Genomic DNA, 25,059 nt, shown 5'->3' with positions numbered 1-25,059 from the left:
AAAGAAAGAAAGTTTTATTTCAAATGCTGGTGTATATCAATGTTGCACCTGACAGAAACACCCACAACAATACCCATGCAAGAAGATTTCCAATCCTCAATCATACACAATCCAGAATATGATACAGAAAACAGTGAACATGAACGTATGTTTTTTTCTGATGAGCAGCAGTGTTCAAATTAAACTAAAGGGAAGTACAATCCATACAAAGCAAACCCTTTTAATTAGCTGCAGTGACAGGAGCATGACATTCTGTGAAACAAGGGGTTATTTAGCATCACACATTGAAGATTTACTTGTGTCTCAGCTTTTGCCATGCAAGCTCCCTTACTCTTCTGATCACATCCAAAGGCACAAGCTAAACAGCTCCAGTAATAACCAAGTATCTACTGAGCCAGATGGCTTCAATATGAGGATTAACTGAAGTCCTATCCTGCCCACTTTCATCATGATTAGTGATTGCTGTGGGTCAACAGACAGGAACCAAAATGGCAATATAAAAATAACTAAACCAAACCAAAGACCTCACTGAGCAGCCATTTTGTTTGGGCAAATTCCCCCATTCAACAAACCAACAGTCCATATACCTGTAATTTAAAGCCAGGAATAGTACAAATTTAATGGGTGTAGAAAAAAAGTTTGTTATAAAAACTGAACCTCAGAAGCTATTAGAAGGATCAGGAGACACACCACCACTACAATGTCAGGGCCACTTTTACCCAGCGCAAGAACCTGGACAGTTTGGTATAGACCCCATATTTACCTTTCTCTGCACATCCTTCTCCCCAGCTAACAATTCCAGTAACAAAATAAGTATCCTTATATCTGGTTACGTGGGGGCCTCCACTGTCTCCTTGACAAGCATCTTTTTGCTCTGTGTCATAACCAGCACAGAACATATTCTCTGTTATTACAAAGTTAGATGATTGATTGCAAGTGTTCCTGTCAACATAAGGCACTTCAAGCACTTTCAGTTTTTTGGGTAGTCGTCCACCTTCAAATTCACGCCCAAAGCCACTAACCACCCCAGATCTTTGATTCATCAGAACTTCATTAGCAAAATCTGGTCTGGGGAGGCATGCTGGGATAATGTACTCTGAAAATGTGATAGGTTCCCTCAGCTTTATTAAGGCTATGTCATTATCGTAGGTCTTAGCAACGTATTTGGGGTGAACAACTATTTTATCCACGGTATGCATGGATTCAGACTGCTCTTTCTTCTCTCTATCCACTTCACCTGTAAAAGATTATTCAAAGAGTCATTAAGGTAGAAATTAAGTCATTAATAAGACATTAAGAAGTGCCTTGCCAGAGGAAGAGAATACTACACCCATTCCTAAGACTTTGCCTAGGCCTTTCTACAATAAAAGTAAATGCAGTCAATATTTATTAGCAGCAACTGGATGAGTTTTGGTCCTCAGCTTTGGTTAGTGGAGATTTTCATACAGTTTGCATAAAGGCCATGCCACTCTGATGCCTGATCTCGTTTGGTCTTGGAAGCTAAGCAAGTTCAGCCCCAGTTAGTACTTGGATGGGAGATCTCCTGGGAATGCCGAGGGCTGTAGGTTCTAGTCCTGAGGACTTCACTGTCACTGTCCAAGCTCACTCGGCCATGGTAGATGAAGCTGAGGAGTTAAATGGTGGGGCCAGTTCTGAGCATGCTGTGCCTCACCTAAAAAATCCACTGCACAGGCTGGAAGGGCACACCCATGTGGGGAGAGCCCTTCCCAAATCTTCATTCACGAAGCCTAGCATTGATGAAAACCTAAAAGGCATAAACCAATCCAGCTGAACTAATGCAGCTTTGTGTAGAATCTCTTAAAGGAGCATAAGCCTGACTAGGAGAAGAGAACATAGTCTGGGTCAAAACTAAAACAGTGCAAAGATAAAGCTGTGTTGATCTAGTGTCCTGGCTCAGAAGTGAAGCAATCAGAATCTGAGTTTGTTCCTTTGTCCTCCATGGAATGTGCAAAACATTTTCTGTGTGTTCCTGTAGGAACAAATCTGGATGGTTCAGATGTGTCAAAAATGACAAGCTTTTGGAAGAAGGACTGCTCTGCTGAAAACATTGACAGCCAACGATTCTAAAATTTTTGTTCTTAATCACTTTCAACCAGCTGACAAAGAAGAAAGGGATGCACCAGTATCATTTTCCACATCTGCTGTCTCTGTTGTTAAGGAGCAGGATTCCCACAGTAACAAATTAGTAAAAGCAAAAGAACAACCAAAAAGTAACAAACCATAATAAATAAAGTAAGGGGTACATCTCACAGGAGATTTAGAGCACAGAGGATTAACCTGCAGCACATGGTCAAACATCGCAGAAATAAAATAAATATCCACTTACCAACAACAACTTTGATTTCTTTGGACTGGTTCATGCAGTGAGCTGCAGTCAGTATAAAATTTTCATTCAGAATAGTTCCACCACAAAACTCTTCTCCTTCCTCGTTTAACAGGACAGCCTGTGAAAGAAAAAGGCCAAGTGCAGATTTAAGCAGTGCTGTTTAACATGAACGAGCTACAAACAGGTAACTGATTTCTTTGTACACCAGGCATATCCTTACTGTAACATGTATGTGGCCCTCCAGGGCTCTCCTAACATTGTATTCACAAGTGCAGAGGCTACAGATTGCCTTTCTGTGAAGGAGAGGTTGGACTTCCATGTAACCTCACTCACAGTGCTTAGTAATGTCTTTTAAACACTGACCACCTAAGCAGGCAGAGTGCAGACCCCAAATCATCCCATCCCTTGGACTCTCCACCCCCAGCAATCCCTGTCCAAGCTGTGTTCCTGTTTGTCTCCCCCTTACTGTCCCAAATACAGGAATTCCTTTTGGCTGGTCCAAATTCCAGAGTAAACCTTAGGCATGAAAGTGGATTTGCCAAGTAAAACTCTTGCTTTATCTGAGAGGTTCTCAGGTGTGTTACCTGAGTGGATGCTCTCTGAGAGAACCAGAAGGTAACCTGCAAAAATGGCCTGGTAGGCCAGCATGGCTCAAAAACCTTGTGTGACAACAGGCTAGGCAGCTCCATCTAAAATGGCACAAAGCCTTTCATTTAGACACTGAATGGCCACAAGTTGGAAAATAGCACACTGAAGTGCCCAGTTCCCACAATTCAGCCACATCTCACTGCCACTGGCACTCCATGGGCATCACTCAGAAGGCAAGCAGGTGAAAGGCACCACCACACACCTTCCCTGGGACAGACCTTCTGCTCACATGCAGGGCACACACACCAGACTTACCTGCCATGGACATTCACCAAGATGACACTCATCCCCACCTACTATCCTGGTTTGGACATAGGGATTTTTGCTACTTGTTCTGTTGCCGGTCTGGGGGTTTGGGCTTGCTGTGGTAATAACAATGTCATCCTCTGTACTCATTTCATTTGTGGCAGGACCTTCTTGATCACTCATTACATTGCTATAATCAGTGTGTAGAAGAGTGGACCTTTTCTTCCTTCTCACAACAACTTTTCCACAGGGGTATTTTACTGTGAAAAGAAAAATGTCAAAACTGGAGAGGGACAGAAACCCCAGCACAAGAGGAAACCCTGTTTGTAAATACTGTCTCACAACAGGTAGCGCAGCTGTCTCATTTTCCAAAGAATAGTAAAACCTCGCTAGATGTAACAAAAGAGGAAGACCACTTGGTCTGAAGTACGTATGCTTTTTTCTCATCCTGAAACTTGTCCATAACTTCAGCACTGTGTTTTGTAAGTATATAAAATTTAATACATCGCCTTCATTTGTTCATGTTGATATGCGTGTAGTTCCTCTTAGTAAAATGATCTCAATTTGGAAACTGAGTGAAGTACTTGATTTTAGGAATAAGAGGACTAATGAAAACAATTAATTATTAGTAATACAAGATATAAAACCTCGCATCATGTCTAAATTATTGACTTACCCCTTCCCTCAGTTTTTGTTAAATACAATAAAATGTACAAATGTATATAGCCCTAATCATGATTACCTGAAGTCTTCAGTTAGTATTTGATTAGGTTAACTGAAACCTAAAGCTGAAAGGTTTTTGTGAGCTGCTTTTTATATGCTGTGTGTTTCAGCAAAGCAGAGAGTACTGCAATCACTTAGCACTTTTCTCAGTGCAGCCTCACCTCAAGTCCCATGTGCAGATTTTGTTGCCAAAATATGAGAAAGACATAAAGCTATTAGAGTGTCCAAAGAAGGGCAACCAAGTTGGTGAAGGGTCTTGAGGGGAAGCCGTATGAGGAGCAGCTGAGGTGACTTGGTCTGTTCAGCCTGGAGAAGAGGAGACTGAGAGGAGACCTCACTGCAGTTACAGCTTCCTTGTCAGGGGAAGAGGAGGGGCAGGCATGGATCTCTTCTCTGGTGACAGTGATAGGACACTTAATTACAAAATTATTTAGATTGTAAAAGATCTCCAAGATCATTGAGTTCAACCTTTGACTGATCAACACTTTGTTGACCAGACTAGAGCACTAAATGCTATATCCAGTCGTTTCTTGGAAACCTTCGGGGATGGTGACTCCACCACCTCACTGGGGAGTTCATTCCAATGCTTGACAAGTCTTTCCATGAAGAAACCAGGTGGAATGGCAGGAAGCTGAGTCAGGGGAGGTTTAAGTTGAATATTAGAAATGATCTTCACCCAGAAGGTGGTTGGGCACTGAAAGAGGCTCCACAGGGAAGTGGTCACAGGACAAAGCTTTTCTGAGTCCAAGAAGACCTGGGGCAACAGTGTTAGGCTCTTATGCTAGACCACATCAAGAATCACACTAAGGGCAGGAGTTGGACTTGGATGGTCCCTTCCAGTGCAGGATATTCTCTGATTCTACAATTCTTTGATTATCCTGTCAACAGCAGAATTTACTCCAGTAATTTGCTGAGAGGCACCTTGCAAAGGGTTCCAAATCAGTTAGATTTTGAGCAAGTCCATCACATCACCTCACAAATAGAAGGTTTGGAAATACAAATCATTCTGCAAGTGTGAAGCAAAACATCCCTGGACTATGAAACAAGTCTCACCACCATTGCTATTGGTTTACCATGTGGTTTCATACCTTTTGAAACACAGTGTTTGCCATCCTCTGCTAGAACATACCCATCTGCACAGGAACACAATACATCCTTCTGTCCATCTTTTCTGACACTGCAGAACTGCTCACAGTCACCATTGCTTATTTTGCAGAACTTTGGTATGACTAGAAAAGAGATGATTGGAGAAAAACTGTAAAAAAACACTGACTTCACAGAGGATCTCAAATTTCACCAAAACAAAATGCCCACTTTAAACAGGATGAGACTCTACATCTGCAAAACATCTGAGGCACATCTTAGGGACAACATGAGTGGTGAACATCAGGTTGTGCCTTACAAGGCAGCCACATCCACCACACAAAACGTACTTGCCAAGTCTGAGTGGCCCCAATGACCACGTCATGGTGAACTTAGATAATCAGAGACAAATTGCCAGGGGAAAAATGAAAAATAAAACCCACTAACAGGGAAGATACTGGTAAAACCTCACATGACTTCTCCCTCCTGTCCTTAAACTCATAACTCCTCATCCCTTCCCTCAGTCCTGTGCCTGAACTTCACTTTCACACTCTCCACTCTCACTTCTGGGCTACTGATACAGCTTCCAGTGACAATGTCAGGGGAGCAGCTGAATGCCACAGAAGGGAACCTCAGGAGGGATTTATATGCAACGCATGCCACCTTGCAAACCTGAAAAAGTCTCTGCAGTGTCTACTGAAATCTGCTTTCTCAGGTTTTTACTGGTGTGAGCTGAGCAGCAAGGCAGTACTTCTAAGCTTGGAACAAAGGCTTTTTGACACCAGTTGTAAGAATCCCAGGCTTTGTAGCTTCAGCCACATGTTCTGGGGATTCCAGCTCATGTAGACAGGCTCCATCATAATCAAGAGCCAAGAAAGAAATAAATCTCAATCTTTCAGTTTCCTCGAAAATTCACTGCCATTATTCTCTAAAGCAGAAACTTACCAAATTCACAGTTTTTGCCTTGATAACCATCCAAACATGTGCAAGTGTAGGAACCAATTCCATCTTTACAATGGCCACCATAGTGACAAGGATTTGGGTTGCACTGGTTCCCATCTACAAAACAAACCAAACCCCAAATTATTGGATGAGTGCAAGTATTTTCAGTGAACTGTAAAGGGGTGTCAGTTTAAGAAGCCATCCTCCATCCTTCCTTTTAAAATACAGGTCCTGTGAGTGGCCACATTCCAGACAGAACAAATAGTCCAACTGCAATCATTCCAAACCTGCAATGATTCACATATATCTACTCACTTTTGCAATCTGTTTTTGGTGAGTACTGTATGACAGTGCATACACAAGCCTTTATTGTAGAAAGATGAAGTAATACATCATGGTCAAAGTATACACAACTTTCAGTGAAGCCTGTGAAAGAAGATGGGACATTTCTACATTGCAACTACTGCCTAAAAATGCTCAAGCTTTACTTCTTTAAAGGCCATCTCAGCCCTTGTGCACATCTTTTGCCTGTAGAGGCTCTCCATTAGAGACGCAGATATCAACACATTAATCAGAAAATAACAAAACCCTCAAATCCATATGTGTGGCTGAATTCCTTGTTTGTACTTCTAATGGCACCAAAATTTTCCCATTGTACCTGGTGGCGTGTGAGCTTACCTCACACTTCCCACATCTACAGTTGCGTCTCCCACATTTGAAAGGTAATTCTGCAGCCTTGCTTCCTTTCCATGACCTGGACACAACTGGCTGACCTGACTCCAGGGCTCCAGCCACATGTATCTCACAAGCTCAGTTACCTGGAGGACAGGGAGCCTGCACTGTGTTTGGAGACACATTTCACACAGCTGACCTTTCTCCCACCTCAACAAAGGTATCTCGTTCCTGTAGTGTTGCTCATTGCTATGGTCTTTCCCATTTAGGGATCCGCTGTAAGAAATGTGTTCTTTCCTCACATGTGTTCCCTGGGCTGCATCGTTTGGTAAGAAAAGCAGAACATCCAGAAAAGTGACACTTGTTTAATAGTTTGTTGCTTTACACAACACCCCCTTCAAATTGCCATATTTTACCACCTGTTCTGCCTCTATTTGGAACAGGGTGAGAACAAGTGGGACACTATCAAGTGGAGATGTGATGATTGTGTGGAGACTTAGACAACCACAGTGACTGATGGGGCAGGGTTCTTGTTGCTCCCAGCACTGTTAGATCTTGCATGGTTCATTTTGTCACCCAGTAGCTTCTAAATTTATATTAAGAATTATTTAATTATCACATCTCTTGAGAACATGAAGAATAGCCCATTGTCAGTGCTGTGCATTTGAAAATTGACATACTGTCCCCATATTTCACATTGACACAATTTTTCAGTCCAAAATAGTATTCTCCACTTGCTTTAGACCTAGATATCATTACACTGCAGTGACAAATGGGAACAGGAGGGCAAGACAGCAAAGCTACAAGGCTTTCACTCATGTTCCCTGGTCCATAAAGCACAAATAATGACAAAGTTACCTGAATGGTTTAGGCAAAGCAGCACAAAGCTATGTTACCTGTCTGCATCATCTGAAGGAAAAGAAGGACAACAGGAAGAGGCCACATTGTCCTGTGATGACCTGCCATTTCCATCCTCCGAGCTCACTCTGCATCACCCACCAATTTCTCTGCGCAGCTCTGGGGCAGCTGCTAAATGGAAAACACCACAGTGCAAAGGTCGTTAAATCATGAGAAAACAAAACCTCTAAGAGCAAAGTCTGTGCTTGGTGTCAGCATGGGACAATGTTAGGACACAAAAAAGCCGTCATACACTGTGCTACAGCAATGCCACCCCAATAGCTTCATGCCTGCAAAGCCCCCCTCTCCTGCATGGGCAGTGTGGAGCTGGGTTTACCACCAAGGTTCTGACACCTGTGTATTCTAGACTCCTCAGGAAGAGGGGAGTGCATAAACCAGGGCAGGTTCTGCCTCAGTAGAACAAACACTGTGTGGTTTCATGGTTAAACTTGGTTATGCTACCAAAACTGCAGATACCAGGCTACCACTTGAGCATTTCACACAGAATCACAGAACATTCTGAGTTTGAAAGGACCCACAAGGATCATCAAGTCCACCCCATTTTTAAATCCACAGAACCATGGTCTATGGATATTCCATTACTGTGGCTGGCTCTGCTTCTTCAGGAAATATGACAAAGCCTCCCTAAACCAGTTTTACTGGCCAGGCAGCAAGGAACTAGAGTATGTGAGTTGTAAGTAAGTAAGCAGAGTAAGGTTGTTGCCCTTGCCCTAAGGAAGGCAGAACAACTGAGCCAGAGCTTTGTGCCACCCACAAGCTGGGCAGAAACCAGAATGCATCTCACCAGTGAGGAGCAGCTAGGGGCACCAAACTGGTACCTCTTGACAAGCATATTGCAAAGATGCTGCCTTTCAACTCTGGTAGTGTCTTAAGCAGGAGAAACAAACCCAACATGAAAGAGACTATAAGTCAGAGTTACAATTTGATAAAAATATTACAAGAAATGCAATGGCACAAAGAGAAATTGATTTTAACCCACAAAATCCAGAAGTATAACCGAGTGTCCTGGGGCACAAACACAATGGCATTATTAGCCCCTATACTGAGCCCCATGTGCTGAGCCCCTGAATCCAAACTAAAAGGAAGTTGAGGAAAAAAACCAACCTGTTGATGCAGATGATGGTCGCAGCCTGATCTCCTCCTGTCAAGGTTCTGCTCCTCCTCTGGATCTGGTGAATGGTTCCCCAAGTCCCCAAGCCCCCAAGATTATATCCCCTCAGGTTCAGGTGGGACTACCTAGTACCTCCCCCAGGGTGGAGAATTGCACAATGGGTGATCTAACTCTGTGAGTCATAGGGTATTTTGGAATCGTTGATGGCCCATTAGCAGACATGACACCTCAGGCTGGGTGTGGAGGTGCTAACAACTTCCTGGAGGGGAGTTATCACAGCTCTTATCTCACAGGCTTCATTAACACCCAGCTTGCAGCCTGAGGGATTGGGTGTGCCTTGGGCAGCTGCTGCAAATGGATCTGTTGTTAACATGAGAAATAGCATAGAGGGTTTAGAATATACAGCTTTGGTCACACCCACACAGAGATAAACTGGTCCCACCTGCTGAACTAGGACAGCAAGCAAAGCATGGAGCTAATCATAACAAGAGAAAATGAGAGGGAAAATTCAGGGGGGGTTTGTGTGTGTTAGGCCATTAGGGTATTGCACAAGAGTTTGATCTCTTTTATTCCAAACCAGTGTAGTGTGGAACTCTTCAGGAATGGTGAAGTAGCTTGTCACACTAGTCAGTGAAGACTTTGAGTTCAGTGGAGCATCAAGCAGGATTCCTGTACAGATACAGCAGGCTGGATGGGACCTCTGGGACACAGAGAATTCAGTCCCTGTCAAAAGAACCAGACTAGACCACACTTTTCCAAATTCATCAATTTCCACCTTATTCTGAATGCTGGGAATTTTGGGGGCAGTGGATGCAGCGGGATGTTGGTTTGTTTGTTTTATTTTGGGATTTTGTTTGATTTGGGTTTTGTTTGCTAGTGGGGGTTATTCGGGTTTGTTTTGTTAGTGGGGGGGGTTTGGGTTTGGTTTTTTGGTTGTTTACACCACTGTGAGGCATCAGCTGTTGACAGGGCCTTATGGTCTGGGGCCTTGACCAAGAAGACAGTCCTGCCAGGTGAATCACCTGTGTCAGGGAGCAGTAAAAAGGAAGCTGTTTCTTAACCTGTTGGCACACGTCACAAAGACACAAGTGTAACAGTGACCCTTTGCTTATGTTCCTCATCTGGAAACACAGAAAGCAGGGTCTGGCAAGACTGCCGGGGTCACACAGCCCAGCCTACTGGGCCAAGGGATCAAGCTGACCTCTATTCTTTTTTGGCATGTTGGCTGAGGCTCCACCAAAGGAGCAATGTGGGGAATTGCTTCCAGTTGGACACTGTACCTGCTGAACTGTGCTTTTCTGCCGTACTGTAGGATATCACGGGGAAGACGAGCTTGTCCACATTCATTCCCTATGACAGCCCATATCGTGCTGCACACACCTAACAGCTACTTACATCTCCCTCTCTGAAAGACTACCAACATCAGAGATTTCACTGCCCTCCAGGCAAAATCTATTGGATGGCTTTTCTAGTCACAGTGCTTGTTTACCATATTTCTTTTCTTCTCTTTCTTCTCAGGGCTGGCTTTTCCTACAAGGCTAAGGAAGACTGGGCGCTAGTGGGCAGCTTAAAGCATCTCCTTCCACTGGCCTTTGTTAACATCAGCTCTTGCCTAAACCAGCTATGTTTGTTTGCTGGGAGGATTCCTGGCATTTTAAAATCCACCATTTTACTCAGCAGCTGTGTGCTGTACCTCTTTCCTGGAGTTTACACTCTTTCTAAAATTTCAAATTTTTGGTATGTGAAATTATGCCCAAAAAATCTACATCAAAAAGTGTACTTTAATTCTTTTCTTGCAGGGCAAAAGTTGATTATGAGCTTTGGGAGGCGGCTCAAAGGCAAGCAGATGTTTCACTCATATTCTCTCAGCATGGCAGAGATGATGCTACAGAAAGAAGAATGAATATGAAACCCCAGAGCCTTGGGTTCTATAGACACTGTGGCATGGGATGAAAGGATCTTTAGGAAACAGCTCCCTTTGTAAAAGACAAATGAACTCTGGTTGCAGAGCCCAGGGACGAAGTCTCTCCTACTCTGCAGAATAATGACACTTATGTTCTAAAAACAGTCAAGTTGCACACAAACATGGACTTTCATCACACTGTTCATCTGGTAAATCAGCTCTGTGCCTGCTCTCAAGGTAACACTTGGCTCAACAAGAACGAGTACACACACACCAGCTACTGCCACCATTGGCAGGGAGGTCCTGCCCTCAGCTGCCTCAACACCTTCTATGGCCCAGGCTGCACTTTGCTTCAGTCCTCAAGCTCCACTGAAGTAGAAGAAAGCCCTCAGAAAGAGCATATAAATAGGATTTTGGTAGCATCTAAGCTTGAACTTTTCTTTTGAAGACGCAAGCTTCACCCTGAAGGGGTAGGCTGCCAACAGGACAAGGGATAGGAACAGGAATCCAGTGGACAGAAGAATTCAGGGAACAAACATTGCTGAGTAAACATTGAAGTAAGTCCACTGAGAGGTTATACAGGTTGAGAGCATCAAGCTGGGGTAACTGACCTGCCCACTAACCTTCCTGCCCACAATTGCTGCTGACTGCAGAAATACCTCATTGCTTTGCAGAGTTGTGGTTCCAGTCTGTCAACCTGGCTTGCTCACAGCACCTGCTACACAAAACTGGCCAGTACCAGCTCCAGCTCCAAGGGCTGAGTGGCAGGTGTCTGGTGAAGTTCAGTGTTCCTTCGGGAACAGGGGAACTTCAGAGCTTGGAGGAGCATTGGAAAGGCGATCAGGATGGTTAGAGGGTAGAGGACAACAGGATGTACTGTAACAGGCTGAGAGGTCTGGGTTTTGCAGCCAGGGATATCTGGGGAATCTAACTGCAGTCTTTCACTGCCTAAATGGGGATTACAGTGAAACAGGGCCAACAATTTCTCAGAAGTGCCACTAGAAAGAAGATGAAATAGTTATTAAAGGTTGCAAGAAGGAAAATTCCAACTGCACAAGAGAAATTTTAGCCCTGCAAGAGGCAAAGCGCAGGAACAGGGTAATAAAAACACAGAGATTTTTTGAAATCTGACAGGACAAGGCCCTTGTTGCACAAGTGGGATCATAGTACCTAAACAAACTATGCATGGAAAATCTCGATGAGTTTGCCTATTTTTAAGGAATTAGTATCTGGGAACATAACTTGCCATTTATAAGTGTCTAAGACAGTGAAAGTGTTTCAATTCTCCCCTCCATTCTCTAGCTCCTCATAAGCACTGACACACGACAGATGAAATGTGACACACATATTTGATTAGGGACAATTATTCTTTTTTTTTACTCTCATATGAGATTTTAGTTTTGGATCTTTGCAAGTTGATTAGAGGAGGTATACAAAAAACAGAAAAGAAAGAGGGTTTTATTTCAAATGCTGGTGTATATCAATGTTGCACCCGACAGAAACACCCACAACAATACCCATGCAAGAAGATTTCCAATCCTCAACCGTACACAATCCAGAATATGATACAGAAAACAGTGAATATGCACATATGGGTTTTTTTCTGATGAGCAGCAGTGTTCAAATTAAACTAAAGGGAAGTACAATCCATACAAAGCAAATTGCCCTTTTAATTAGCTGCAGTGACAGGAGCACGACATTCTGTGAAACAAGGGGTTATTTAGCATCACACATTGAAGATTTACTTGTGTCTCAGCTTTTGCCATGCAAGCTCCCTTGATCTCTTACTCTTCTGAACACATCCAAAGGCACAAGCTAAACAGCTCCAGTAATAACCAAGTATCTACTGAGCCAGATGGCTTCAATATGAGGATTAACTGAAGTCCCATCCTGCACACTTTCATCATGATTAGTGATTGCTTGTGTTTATCAGCCTCAGGTGGAAGCCCTTGGGTCAACAGACAGGAACCAAAATGGCAATATAAAAATAACTAAACCAAACCAAAGACCTCACTGAGCAGCCATTTTGTTTGGGCAAATTCCCCCATTCAACAAATTCAAAACAGCACCCACAGTCCACATACCTGTGATTTAAAGCTGGCAATAACACAAATAGAAGCAGCAATGTAAATTTAAGGAATCAGATCTCAAAGCAAGTTGAACAAATGTGAGGAAAAAAGTTTCTGTTATAAAAACTGAACCTCAGAAGCTATTAGAAGGATCAGGAGACACACCACCACTACAATGTCAGGGCCACTTTTACCCAGCGCAAGAACCTGGACAGTTTGGTATAGACCCCATATTTACCTTTCTTTGCACACCCTTCTCCCCAGCTAACAATTCCAGTAACAAAATAAGTATCCTTATATCTGGTTACGTGGGGGCCTCCACTGTCTCCTTGACAAGCATCTTTTTGCTCTGTGTCATAACCAGCACAGAACATGTTCTCTGTTATTGCAAAGTTAGTCGATTGCTTGCAAGTGTTCCTGTCAACATAAGGCACTTCAAGCACTTTCAGTTTTTTGGATAGTCGTCCACCTTCAAATTCACGCCCAAAGCCACTAACCACCCCAGATCTTTGATTCATCAGAACTTCATTAGCAAAATCTGGTCTGGGGAGGCATGCTGGGATAATGTACTCTGAAAATGTGATAGGTTCCTTCAGCTTTATTAAGGCTATGTCGTTATCGTAAGTCGCAAAAACATATTTGGGGTGAACGAGCATTTTTTCCACGGTATGCATGGATTCAGACTGCTCTTTCTTCTCTCTATCCACTTCACCTGTAAAAGATTATTCAAAGAGTCATTAAGGTAGAAATTAAGTCATTAATAAGACATTAAGAAGTGCCTTGCCAGAGGAAGAGAATACTACACCCATTCCTAAGACTTTGCCTAGGCCTTTATACAATAAAAGTAAATGTAGTCAATGTTTATTAGCAGCAACTGGATGCGTTTTGGTCCTCAGCTTTGGTTAGTGGAGATTTTCATACAGTTTACATAAAGGCATAAACTGATCCAGCTAAACTAATGCAGCTTTGTGTAGAATCTCTTAAAGGAGCATAAGCCTGACTAGGAGAAGAGAACATAGTCTGGGTCAAGACTAAAACAGTGCAAAGATAAAGCTGTGTTGATCTAGTGTCCTGGCTCAGAAGTGAAGCAATCAGAATCTGAGTTTGTTCCTTTGTCCTCCTTTGAATGTGCAAAACATTTCCTGCGTGTTCCTATAGGAACAAATCTGGATGATTCAGATGTGTCAGAAATGACAAGCTTTTGGAAGAAGGACTGCTCTGCTGAAAACGTTGACAGCCAACATTTCTACAATTTTTGTTCTTAATCACTTTCAACCAGCTGACAAAGAAGAAAGAGATGCATCAGTATCATTTTCCACATCTGCTGTCTCTGTTGTTAAGGAGCAGGATTCCCCCAGTAACAAATTAGTAAAAGCAAAAGAACAACCAAAACGTAACAAACCATAATAAATAAAGTAAGGGGTACATCTCACAGGAGATTTAGAGCACAGAGGATTAACCTGCAGCACATGGTCAAACATCGCAGGAATAAAATAAATATCCACTTACCAACAACAACTTTGATTTCTTTGGACTGGTTCATGCAGTGAGCTGCAGTCAGTATAAAATTTTCATTCAGAATAGTTCCACCACAAAACTCTTCTCCTTCCTCGTTTAACAGGACAGCCTGTGAAAGAAAAAGGCCAAGTGCAGATTTAAGCAGTGCTGTTTAACATGAACGAGCTACAAACAGGTAACTGATTTCTTTGTACACCAGGCATATCCTTACTGTAACATGTATGTGGCCCTCCAGGGCTCTCCTAACATTGTATTCACAAGTGCAGAGGCTACAGATTGCCTTTCTGTGAAGGAGAGGTTGGACTTCCATGTAACCTCACTCACAGTGCTTAGTAATGTCTTTTAAACACTGACCACCTAAGCAGGCAGAGTGCAGACCCCAAATCATCCCATCCCTTGGACTCTCCACCCCCAGCAATCCCTGTCCAAGCTGTGTTCCTGTTTGTCTCCCCCTTACTGTCCCAAATACAGGAATTCCTTTTGGCTGGTTCAAATTCCAGAGTAAACCTTAGGCATGAAAGTGGATTTGCCAAGTAAAACTCTTGCTTTATCTGAGAGGTTCTCAGGTGTGTTACCTGAGTGGATGCTCTCTGAGAGAACCAGAAGGTAACCTGCAAAAATGGCCTGGTAGGCCAGCATGGCTCAAAAGCCTTGTGTGACAACAGGCTAGGCAGCTCCATCTAAAATGGCACAAAGCCTTTCATTTAGACACTGAATGGCCACAAGTTGGAAAATAGCACACTGAAGTGCCCAGTTCCCACAATTCAGCCACATCTCACTGCCACTGGCACTCCATGGGCATCACTCAGAAGGCAAGCAGGTGAAAGGAGCCACCACACACCTTCCCTGGGACAGACCTTCTGCTCACATGCAGGGCACACACACCAGATTTACCTGCCATGGACATTCACCAAGACGACACTCATCCCCACCTACTATCCTGGTGTGGACATAGGGATTCTTGCTACTTGTTCTGTTGCTAGTCTGGGGGGTTGGGCTTGCTGTGGTAATAACAATGTCATACTCTGTGCTTGTTTCATTTGTGGCAGGACCTTCTTGATCACTCATTACATTGCTATAATCAGTGGGTAGAAGAGTGGACCTTTTCTTCCTTCTCACAAAAACTTTTCCACAGGGGTATTTTACTGTGAAGAGAAGAATGTCAAAATTGGAGACAGAAACCCCAGCACAAGAGTGAAGTCATTGGAAACACTAAATAAAGCAAGTGAAGTAATGAAGCTCATGGAAGCAACTTATTATTGGATATAAAGGATATAAAAACAAAGATTAGGAGTACATGTTTAACCCCAATCCCCGGGACTTTTAAAATAGTACAAAACCAAACAAAGATAAATAGTAATAATGGTAATTAACTAGTGTCATCAGTTCCCAAAAAAGTAGTAGAAATGCTTTTGCAAACAGCTATTTCATATGGCATATAAGTGTTTAAGTAAACAATTATTAATGTCACGACTTTTCTCCTGTCAACAGCAGAATTTACTCCAGTAATTTGCTGAGAAGCACCTTGCAAAGGGTTCCAAATCAGTTAGATTTTGAGCAAGTCCATCACATCACCTCACAAATAGAAGGTTTGGAAATACAAATCATTCTGCAAGTGTGAAGCAAAACATCCCTGGACTATGAAACAAGTCTCACCACCATTGCTATTGGTTTACCATGTGGTTTCATACCTTTTGAAACACAGTGTTTGCCATCCTCTGCTAGAACATACCCATCTGCACAGGAACACAATACATCCTTCTGTCCATCTTTTCTGACACTGCAGAACTGCTCACAGTCACCATTGCTTATTTTGCAGAACTTTGGTATGACTAGAAAAGAGATGATTGGAGAAAAACTGTAAAAAACACTGACTTCACAGAGGATCTCAAATTTCACCAAAACAAAATGCCCACTTTAAACAGGATGAGTCTCTACATCTGCAAAACATCTGAAGCACATCTTAGGGAGAACATGAGTGGTGAACATAAGGTTGTGCCTTACAAGGCAGCCACATCCACCACACAAAATGTACTTGCCAAGTCTGAGTGGCCCCAATGACCACGTCATGGTGAACTTAGATAATCAGAGACAAATTGCCAGGGGAAAAATGAAAAATAAAACCCACTAACAGGGAAGATACTGGTAAAACCTCACATGACTTCTCCCTCCTGTCCTTAAACTCATAACTTCTCATCCCTTCCCTCAGTCCTGTGCCTGAACTTCACTTTCACACTCTCCACTCTCACTTCTGGGCTACTGTTACAGCTTCCAGTGACAATGTCAGGGGAGCAGCTGAATGCCACAGAAGGGAACCTCAGGAGGGATTTATATGCAAAGCATGCCACCTTGCAAACCTGAAAAAGTCTCTGCAGTGTCTACTGAAATCTGCTTTCTCAGGTTTTTACTGGTGTGAGCTGAGCAGCAAGGCAGTACTTCTAAGCTTGGAACAAAGGCTTTTTGACACCAGTTGTAAGAATCCCAGGCTTTGTAGCTTCAGCCACATGTTCTGGGGATTCCAGCTCATGTAGACAGGCTCCATCATAATCAAGAGCCAAGAAAGAAATAAATCTCAATCTTTCAATTTCCTCGAAAATTCACTGCCATAGTTCTCTAAAGCAGAAACTTACCAAATTCACAGTTTTTGCCTTGATAACCATCCAAACATGTGCAAGTGTAGGAACCAATTCCATCTTTACAATGGCCACCATAGTGACAAGGATTTGGGTTGCACTGGTTCCCATCTACAAAACAAAACAAACCCCTAATTATTGGATGAGTGCAAGTATTTTCAGTGAACTGTAAAGGGGTGTCAGTTTAAGAAGCCATCCTCCATCCTTCCTTTTAAAATACAGGTCCTGTGAGTGGCCACATTCCAGACAGAACAAATAGTCCAACTGCAATCATTCCAAACCTGCAATGATTCACATATATCTACTCACTTTTGCAATCTGTTTTTGGTGAGTACTGTATGACAGTGCATACACAAGCCTTTATTGTAGAAAGATGAAGTAATACATCATGGTCAAAGTACACACAACTTTCAGTGAAGCCTGTGAAAGAAGATGGGACATTTCTACATTGCAACTACTGCCTAAAAATGCTCAAGCTTTACTTCTTTAAAGGTCATTTCAACCTTTGTGCACATCTTTTGCCTGTAGAGGTTCTCCATTAGAGACACAGACACCAGCCTATTAATCAGAAGGTAAGAAACCCCCAAAGCTGTACAAAGCCATGTGTGCAGGCCAAATTCCTGTTTTATTGTGCTGACAGCACCAACATTTTCCCATTATATCTGGTGAACTGCAAGCTTGAGCCTCAAAATATTAGCTCTTACCTCACACTTCCCACATCTACAGTCACATCTCCCACATTTGAAGGACAGTTCTGTAGCTTTGCTTCCTTTCCATGACCTGGACACAACTGGCTGACCTAACTCCAGGGCCTGAGGCACAAACTCAGTTACCCGGAGGACAGGGAGCCTGCACTGTGTTTGGAGGCATGTTCCACACAGCCAACCTTTCTCCCACCTCCATAAAGGTATCTCATTCCTGCAGTGTTGCTCATTGCCATGGTCTTTCCCATTTAGGGATCTGCTGCAACAAATGTGTTCCCTCCTCACATGTGTTCCCTGGGCTGTACTGTTCGATAAGAACAGCAGAATATCCAGAAAAGTGACAGTTGCTTAATAATTTGTTGCTTTAGATTTTTGTTTGAGTGTCTTTATTTTACCTCATATTCTGCCTCCCTTTGGAGCTGCTGAAACACCAGTGTCCACAGAGGAGGTGACATGCAAGAAGCTACTCATCTGAAGGATCCAGCTTGCTTCCTGCATGGTGTTTCTGGACTGTGGCCTGATTTGCTGCAGCTTTATCTGCCACAGGGAACAACTGATGGGCTTTGTGTACTGCACCCACACATCATTACCCTCTCTGTACCTGCATGTGCCCAAAGCTGGCAGCTCTCCAAATGCTCCAGCCACAGAGGCATTGCAAACTGATGTCCATCCTTAATAGAAGGAAGGCAAGACCACTATTAACCAAAAGAAAGACAGACTAGACTCAAAGCCCACATCACAGCTTCAAGTTTCCATCTCCTCCACAGTGCCAGAGCATTCCATTCTGTAGAGGTCTTAGCGATGCAGTATCCTACTGTTAGAAAATACATTTATTTAGTCTTACCCTACACTGTAGTTGCAGCTGTGGTAGTGAGTTTTATATCAATATTGCACAAATTGCAGAATCCCCTACTGAAAAGGAAGCAAGGACAAACTGGCTTAGTAACTTGGCTTAGGGTAGCTGTGGTTTTCAATTCTTCTACAGCCATAAAGCATTTTTGAACTATGGTTTACAATGTATGAAATTGGCATTTCCTCTAAGAGCACTGGCACTGATGTTCTGCTGTTTGTATTCTCATGAGAAAATGATTTGAAATTTTCCAACCCTGTTTACTGTAACACTGATGCAGACTTCGCCTGAAATTTCAGCCTGTAGGCTGCAGAGTTCATCCCCTGCTTAGAGGATTGTGAAAGTCTGCATTTTCTTTTTGGCAACTGTTTTCAGTTCTCTGCAGATTCCAAAAGACAATGCTGAGCTGTCTTTGGTCAACATTTTTGAGGTACTCCTCCTAAATGCAAGCCGGACACATACTTTCTGGAGAACATATTATGAAACACTAATACATTAAAAACCTGTCCCTGCATAGTGCTTACAAACACTGGAACCCTAGTAAATACAGCTCACACCTTTAGAAAAAAAAACAAACAGAAGGAACTGTTAGGTAGTATTTGCTGATCTACTGGCATAACTTCCTTGAATGCCAAACAGTTCTGTAGAAAACACATCCTACAAAATGCTCTGTAATACAGGACTCAATAACACTGTGTCATGGAAGGTGACAGGAAACAGGAAAGCAACTGTGGGATACAGTTTCATAACTTTGTGTTGGTTATGGCATTTAAGCGACACTTGTGTAGTTTGAATTCTCCCACCTGGGGCTGCCCCTCTGGAGGAAAACTGTCTAGCAGAGTCACATGGACAGTTTCTACTTCTCACTGTACTTTGCCTGTAAAGAGCCACTATTTTTCTGAGAGGACAAAGATCAGCCCAGCAATTGGAAGCAGCTGAACCTTGCCTTCAAATGAAATGACTGGACTCAAACAATAACAGACAGTAAAATCAGGTTTCTTTTTCAGAAGAAACACAATATGAGGGTATCCTGGAGTGAAAAGAGTAAGGAAGCAGAAAGTAGTTACTTAAGAGGTGCCCCCTTTCAAACCTTGCAATAAGGAAACTTAATCCACTAAACAAACACAGAGTGTTCCTTACCTACATAGATGTTCCAGAACTCGTCCTAAAGGTAGGTGTGGGAAATGGAGAATAAAAGGAAAGAGAAAGAGCTGAATGAGAATTATTGAATTTCTCATACACAGGATATTTTCAGCAACAATTGTTAAAATAAATATTTAAGTTATAGATATATGCCTTGCAGCCTCCTATTTACCACTTAATGTTTTAAAACCATATGATCCATATACTGCCCAGCTCAACAGAAACAAGTCTCATGCATTTTTCAGAAACGTCTGAAACTCCTTAGAGATATCACTGTATGACTTACTCAACACAAGCACCTTGATGTGTCGGATAACTGTGTCTTTCCATCAGTTTTGACTGTATTTACTTACATTCCCATAATGCCAAATTCTCAGTTTCCATCCCCACCGCACAGTCCCATCAATCAGGACCTCATAAATCCTGGCATTTAAAATATTTTGTCTGATTTGTGTTTTCCTTTCTCTCTGCACTGAAGACTCCAGCTATTCTGTCTGTCCAAGACTGTCCCTTCAGTGACATCTGGTCACCAGGTAGAACAGGCTGTGCTGGTTTTGCTATAGGCGAGTCAACATTTATGCTCTGAAGTATAGTGGTGATGCACCCATGACTCCATACCCAGGATGTCTCAGGGCCACTCCAAGAACATTCTGGCTAGCAAATAATGCTAAAGGGAAATTAATCTGGCCTTAACTCCAATTTCAGGGTTGTTCTTAACAGCCACATAGTTGATGTTCCTTATTCCCCTCCACTACTAAGTCACTTCAAGTTTTAAAATACCACCTTTTCTTTTGTTTCCAGTCCTCACAGCTGCCCCATCACTTTAACTTTCCCTTTAGCTTGGGAACAGATCACATTTCTGTCTAAAGTTAAGCAAGCCACTGGCATGTGACACAAAAATCACACATACAAACATCACTCCAATTAACAGTAAGGAATTTAAGAACTGTCCCCAGTATACATTCTCTCAGTTCAGATAAAGAGAGCCATGAAATGATAAGCACTACAAAACTGCTTGAGATAAGTTCTGTTAAATTCCCCCATGAAGTTCCATGTCAGCATTTGCCTTCTCAGACTTGCCATGGATTGTCTTGACCATCATCATGGCACTCAGCTATGCTACCTGATCAGGGAGAACGTATTTTCAACACTGGTAGCATCAAAGCCTTTAAAGGTCTAATACCTCTCAATGGCAATTAAACAGACCAGAGCAAGTAAAAGAATGGAGGCTTTAAGATGAGCTGGCAAACATTTATGCCTTAGCAATTTCAGCCAGAGTAAACCACCCTTTGTTCTGTTAAGTGATTGAGAATAATTTGTGTGTTTCGATGCCTAGCTCAAAAGATTTGCATGGTATTTTTTAAACATGGAATACACAGATCTATGTTTCATATTATTTCATCCTTACAGTTTTCTCATTGTCTTCAAAAGCTTCTCTTGCTTCTTCTCTTGAACAGCGCTCCTCAATGCATTCTCTTTCAATATTCCCCTTCTTCATCTCCTCGAAGAATGAGTTAGCACGTTTTGTTCTTTCCAAGAACTTGTCAGCATTTTCTTTCTTCATGAATACTAGATAACAGAGAAAAATTATACAGATGGATAACATTTGGTGGTGGTAAAGAGTCATTAGAAATAAGTGAAGTAAAATCAAAGACAAAACAGACCTTTTCACCTCTCTACCTGCACACAACATTACCAGTAAAATTAGTCCTCACACAGGCTGAAACTTCTCAGGATCTCTAAGAAAAATATCTCTCTGAGAATCAGAAGCCCCAGGGCAAAATGTAGATCCCCAAAATTCTCTCCTACTCTTTTAAATCTTGAAAATAAGAATATGCAGGTTGCCACTGAGGGCTTACATTTCTGTTACTCCTTCTCAAGACTCAGTCTTGAACAGAATTACTTTCTCTGAAGGCCACGGATATTCCATTCCTTGATTTCATTTTAAAGCGGACCACCAGGCATCATCACTGCCTGCTCTAGGGGCTTGTGATGCTGCAACTAAATGCCACACAGACTCAAGATGCAGCAATGTATCTATTAACAGATGTGAAAAGCCCATGTATGAGTTCTATTGGCCTTCATCACCCCAAATTCCACTGTGCTGCCCTGGGATCTTTCTCCCCTCTTAACAGCACCTCTCAATGGCCTGTAGAAATGTTTCTGACTTACTAATATGTGTGCAGGTAGAGCTAAGGCAGCTGCCTTCTAAGATTTAACAAAGAATATCAGCTTTAGCAGGGAAGTACAGCCTGAAGTCAGCTTGCTGAGTTCTTTTCTTTCTTAAAAGCTTGGTGTCACAGAAGCCTAAGACCTGCTGTCTTTAACTTAAAGATGCAGGTAGCTGTTGACTTAAACTGGAGGATCAGAGGCATTAGACTCATCTTAAGCACTTGACTGTGTGAGCAATAGCATTACTCTCCAGTGACTTGTGCACACATTATCAGGAAGGAAAAACTAATCTAACACTAGAGTAAATAAGTTGCCAATTACTCTGTAAAAAGCCTATGTTCTAGGCAAGTGGGAAGAGTTTGGAAGTTGGTATTTAATCAAGTTCTACCTTCTGGGATTTACACTGAGAAAATATTTTCCAATCACAGATGTGAGTGTGGGGGACTGTGCTACAGATGGGACCTCAAGCGCAATGGCTTATGCTCAGTGTGCAGCTTGTACATATCTTCTGGAGCATTCTTCATGCAGCTTAATTCAACAATAAAGAAATTTGCTGATAGTAATCATATATCCTAATATCCTCCAAGGGAACACAGAGGGCAGTTATTCTGCTTTCACTGAAATTGGTGGATCAGCCATATGAAGAAAAATTCTGTTTGTGCTATTTATATTAAGCAATCCTAAGTGTTATTTGAAGCCCCTCTTACTTTGAAATGGCTCCTCCCTAGGAAGGCTTGCACAAAGTTCTTGTAACTTGCAGCTCAGTGACTGTTAGTTCTTTCACCCGCTATTTAATTTGCCCTTAAAACCTTCTCTGCAGTAACAGGAAAATGACAGGACACAGCTGGTGGGGTTATCACCTCTATATTCCTTTGCTTCCACACCACCCGCGTAAGCGGATGTTTTCCTCAATTTGAACTAGCTGATCAGTCGTCTGAGGATGGTCCTTCTCTTTCCCCAGGCTTTCCTCTTCAGAGGCATCAAGGAGCAACAGGCACTGGACAACTGAAGTAGGGTGTTCCAGAAACATGCCAAAGACCTTGTTTTAAACCCTAAGTCGGCTGAGTTGATGAAGGAAGAGTTAAAAACTTTTGAAAGGCCACTTCTTGATGCTGCCCTGGACTTTGGCATTGACCATGGTGGTGGCACAGAGGACAGAGGAACACTCTTCCCACCTGCCACCTTCACAGCCAAGCGCATGCAACGAAGCCTTAGTCAGGCTTCCCTTCCCACACGTGAGCACCTCAGGGTGTGAGGGCAGCTGACCTCCAGTTGCGAATGGTGGGGAGGGCCAGCAATCCCACTTTCCATGCAGGAGGAAAAGGAAGACGCAGCAGCCTAGGAAAGGGTTCGGGGACTGCAGCGGGGCTTGGCATCCCTGGGGATTCGGCACCCCGAGGTGCCCCCGGCAGCTCCCTGTCCCCAAAGCGCAGCTCCCGGCGACTCCCGGCGCTGCCCCGGTGCGCGCCCCGGGCCCGCAGCATCGACCTGCCACCGCCTCCCGGTGTTCGCTCGGCAGCCCGTCCCCATCCCCGAAGACCGTTCGGAAGGGGGATTCCCCCCTCCCCAAAAATGGAAAAGGTGGTGCCTTACCGCCGTCCTGAGCCCGGAGCTGGCCCGGCAGCGAGGCGCAGAGCAGAAGGAGCAGCAGGCGGCCGACCATGGCAGCGGGGACGCGGCACGGCAGGGGCGGCAGGGACGGGACGGGACGGGACGGGAGGCGAAGTCTTCACCCCCTCGGGCGGGGTGAGACTGAAGCGGCGTTGCTTCTCCCTGCCCAGAAATAGCGGAAGCGCCGGGACAGGGGCAAAGCCGCGGCGGGATTTCTCAGTAGAGGAGGTGAGGCTCCTCTTCTTTTTTTTTTTTCCCCCCCCTTTAATTTTTTAAAGCCCAAGGCCGCGGCTTCTTCTTCTTCTTTATATTTCCCCCCTTTCTTTATTTTTTTCTTTTCTTTCCTTTTTATTTTTTTTTGTTAGTTTGGTTTGTTTTTTTTTAATTGTACCTTTTATTTTGGAGGAGGGGAAGTGACTCGCCACCTCAATAAGCTGATGTCTCCCTGACCCGGCTCTGAGCTAAGCCGGCATCTCACCTCGAAATAGCCGCCACCCTTGGCAGCTCCCATTCGCGTCTCCTTCATCTCAGTCCTGTAACCCAATGGCTCCACACTTTGGATCAGTGACCTCCGCCTGTGCTCGCTGGGAGCTGCCCTCAATCTCCCCTTTATTTTGGCTGGGTTCAGAGTGCACTGTGCGGGCCAGGTCTTTTGGTGCTTCCAGAGCCAGCCGTCAGGTCTCCTTCATCTTCTTGGCTTGCTTAAACAGGCTGTTGTATTAAAAATATAACTAAACCCCAGCTTTGTTTTGAAAAAGTCACTCTGTGCAGCCATTATTAGTACTGATTTCTTTCTCTTTCAACATTTTACCTTTTTTTCTGCAAGATGCAGATTTGTTAATAAATATCTGTATTTATACTGGCATGTGACAGAGAAGTAATAGGCTTATGGACCATGGAACACCCAAACTGTTTTATCTTCAAGGGTCTTCAGGGATGATTTTGCAATGCTGAGTGCCTCATCTGTGACCATGAGGCTTTATTTGCTGGCTGCTGCTCCTCGTCACTTTCCTCCCTGGGATGGGACTCCTTTTAGGAGTAAGGAGAACCTCTAAGTTATGTTTGCAGACTGTAAGACCTCTTGTTTCTGAGATCTCTGGAATATGCTGCTTTTCCAAGTTCAGCTCACTATTTAAGTCAACACTATACCATTCTTCTGTGTCAGTAAAGCAGGTTATAGGATGTTCAGTATTGCGTGGTTTATGTACCATATGATGTCACTGTTTCCCCCTAATAACAGTAAGATCAATTGTAAGTCTCCCACTCTCTGATAAGATTTTGTGATTGAGTTGATATTCTGCATTATTTGATTGATCTAGGGTGTAAGGTTTGCATAAGATAGTTGAACTGTTTTCTAATCTAATAATTTTTATCTTCCTCACGTTTTCGCTGTTTTCATGCTTAGATTAGAAGGCACATTTTTTAATTGTATAGTTGATAGCGTTTTCAGAGTGCTTCAAGTTCTACCATTTGTGCCTTAAAATTTTAGCAAATGGTCTTTGGTCAGCGTTTTGTAGATGGTTAGACAAATATACTATTCTCACTTTAGATCTCAGGATAGAGAGTACAATTCAGATTGTACTGGACAACAAATGAAACAAACATTCCCTTTCATTTGCACTCTATGTATCGACAAGTATAATACCAAGGCAAAGATAAGATTAAATCAGTGGTATTCTTCACCACTCATAATAGCCTTACAGCAATAATGCTTGATGCAAAAAGACTGAAATAAAATTTTCATAGTGAACCTGTAAATGTGGAAT

General features: G+C 43.0%; 2 protein-coding genes across 3 annotated transcripts; both read right to left on the bottom strand.

Moving 5' to 3' along the window:
* Positions 1 to 8,752, bottom strand: LOC139679396 (coagulation factor X-like). 2 transcript variants are annotated; one of them, XM_071571168.1, is made up of 7 exons: positions 8,684 to 8,752; positions 7,558 to 7,690; positions 5,993 to 6,106; positions 5,053 to 5,193; positions 3,251 to 3,501; positions 2,348 to 2,465; positions 1 to 1,237 (listed from the first exon to the last, which is right to left on the bottom strand). In XM_071571168.1, the coding sequence occupies exons 2-7, from the start codon at positions 7,631 to 7,633 to the stop codon at positions 696 to 698; spliced, it is 1,242 nt and encodes a 413-aa protein (XP_071427269.1). In that variant the 5' UTR covers positions 7,634 to 7,690; positions 8,684 to 8,752; the 3' UTR covers positions 1 to 695. The 2 variants fall into 2 exon arrangements, with proteins under 2 accessions (XP_071427269.1, XP_071427349.1); XM_071571248.1 differs by having other exon boundaries at positions 7,558 to 7,687; positions 8,684 to 8,751.
* A 3,279-nt stretch (positions 8,753 to 12,031) lies between these two features.
* On the bottom strand, positions 12,032 to 23,494 carry F10 (coagulation factor X). Its single transcript, XM_071570903.1, has 8 exons — positions 23,276 to 23,494; positions 20,919 to 21,079; positions 19,508 to 19,532; positions 16,811 to 16,924; positions 15,872 to 16,012; positions 15,075 to 15,325; positions 14,172 to 14,289; positions 12,032 to 13,374 (listed from the first exon to the last, which is right to left on the bottom strand). Exons 1-8 carry the CDS (start codon positions 23,343 to 23,345, stop codon positions 12,833 to 12,835), a joined length of 1,422 nt encoding a protein of 473 aa, XP_071427004.1. The 5' UTR covers positions 23,346 to 23,494; the 3' UTR covers positions 12,032 to 12,832.
* Positions 23,495 to 25,059: the final 1,565 nt, after the last annotated feature.

Source organism: Pithys albifrons, chromosome 1 (assembly GCF_047495875.1).
Source record: "Pithys albifrons albifrons isolate INPA30051 chromosome 1, PitAlb_v1, whole genome shotgun sequence".
Classification (NCBI taxonomy): domain Eukaryota; kingdom Metazoa; phylum Chordata; class Aves; order Passeriformes; family Thamnophilidae; genus Pithys; species Pithys albifrons.
This window is presented reverse-complemented; position numbering and strand designations above follow the sequence as displayed.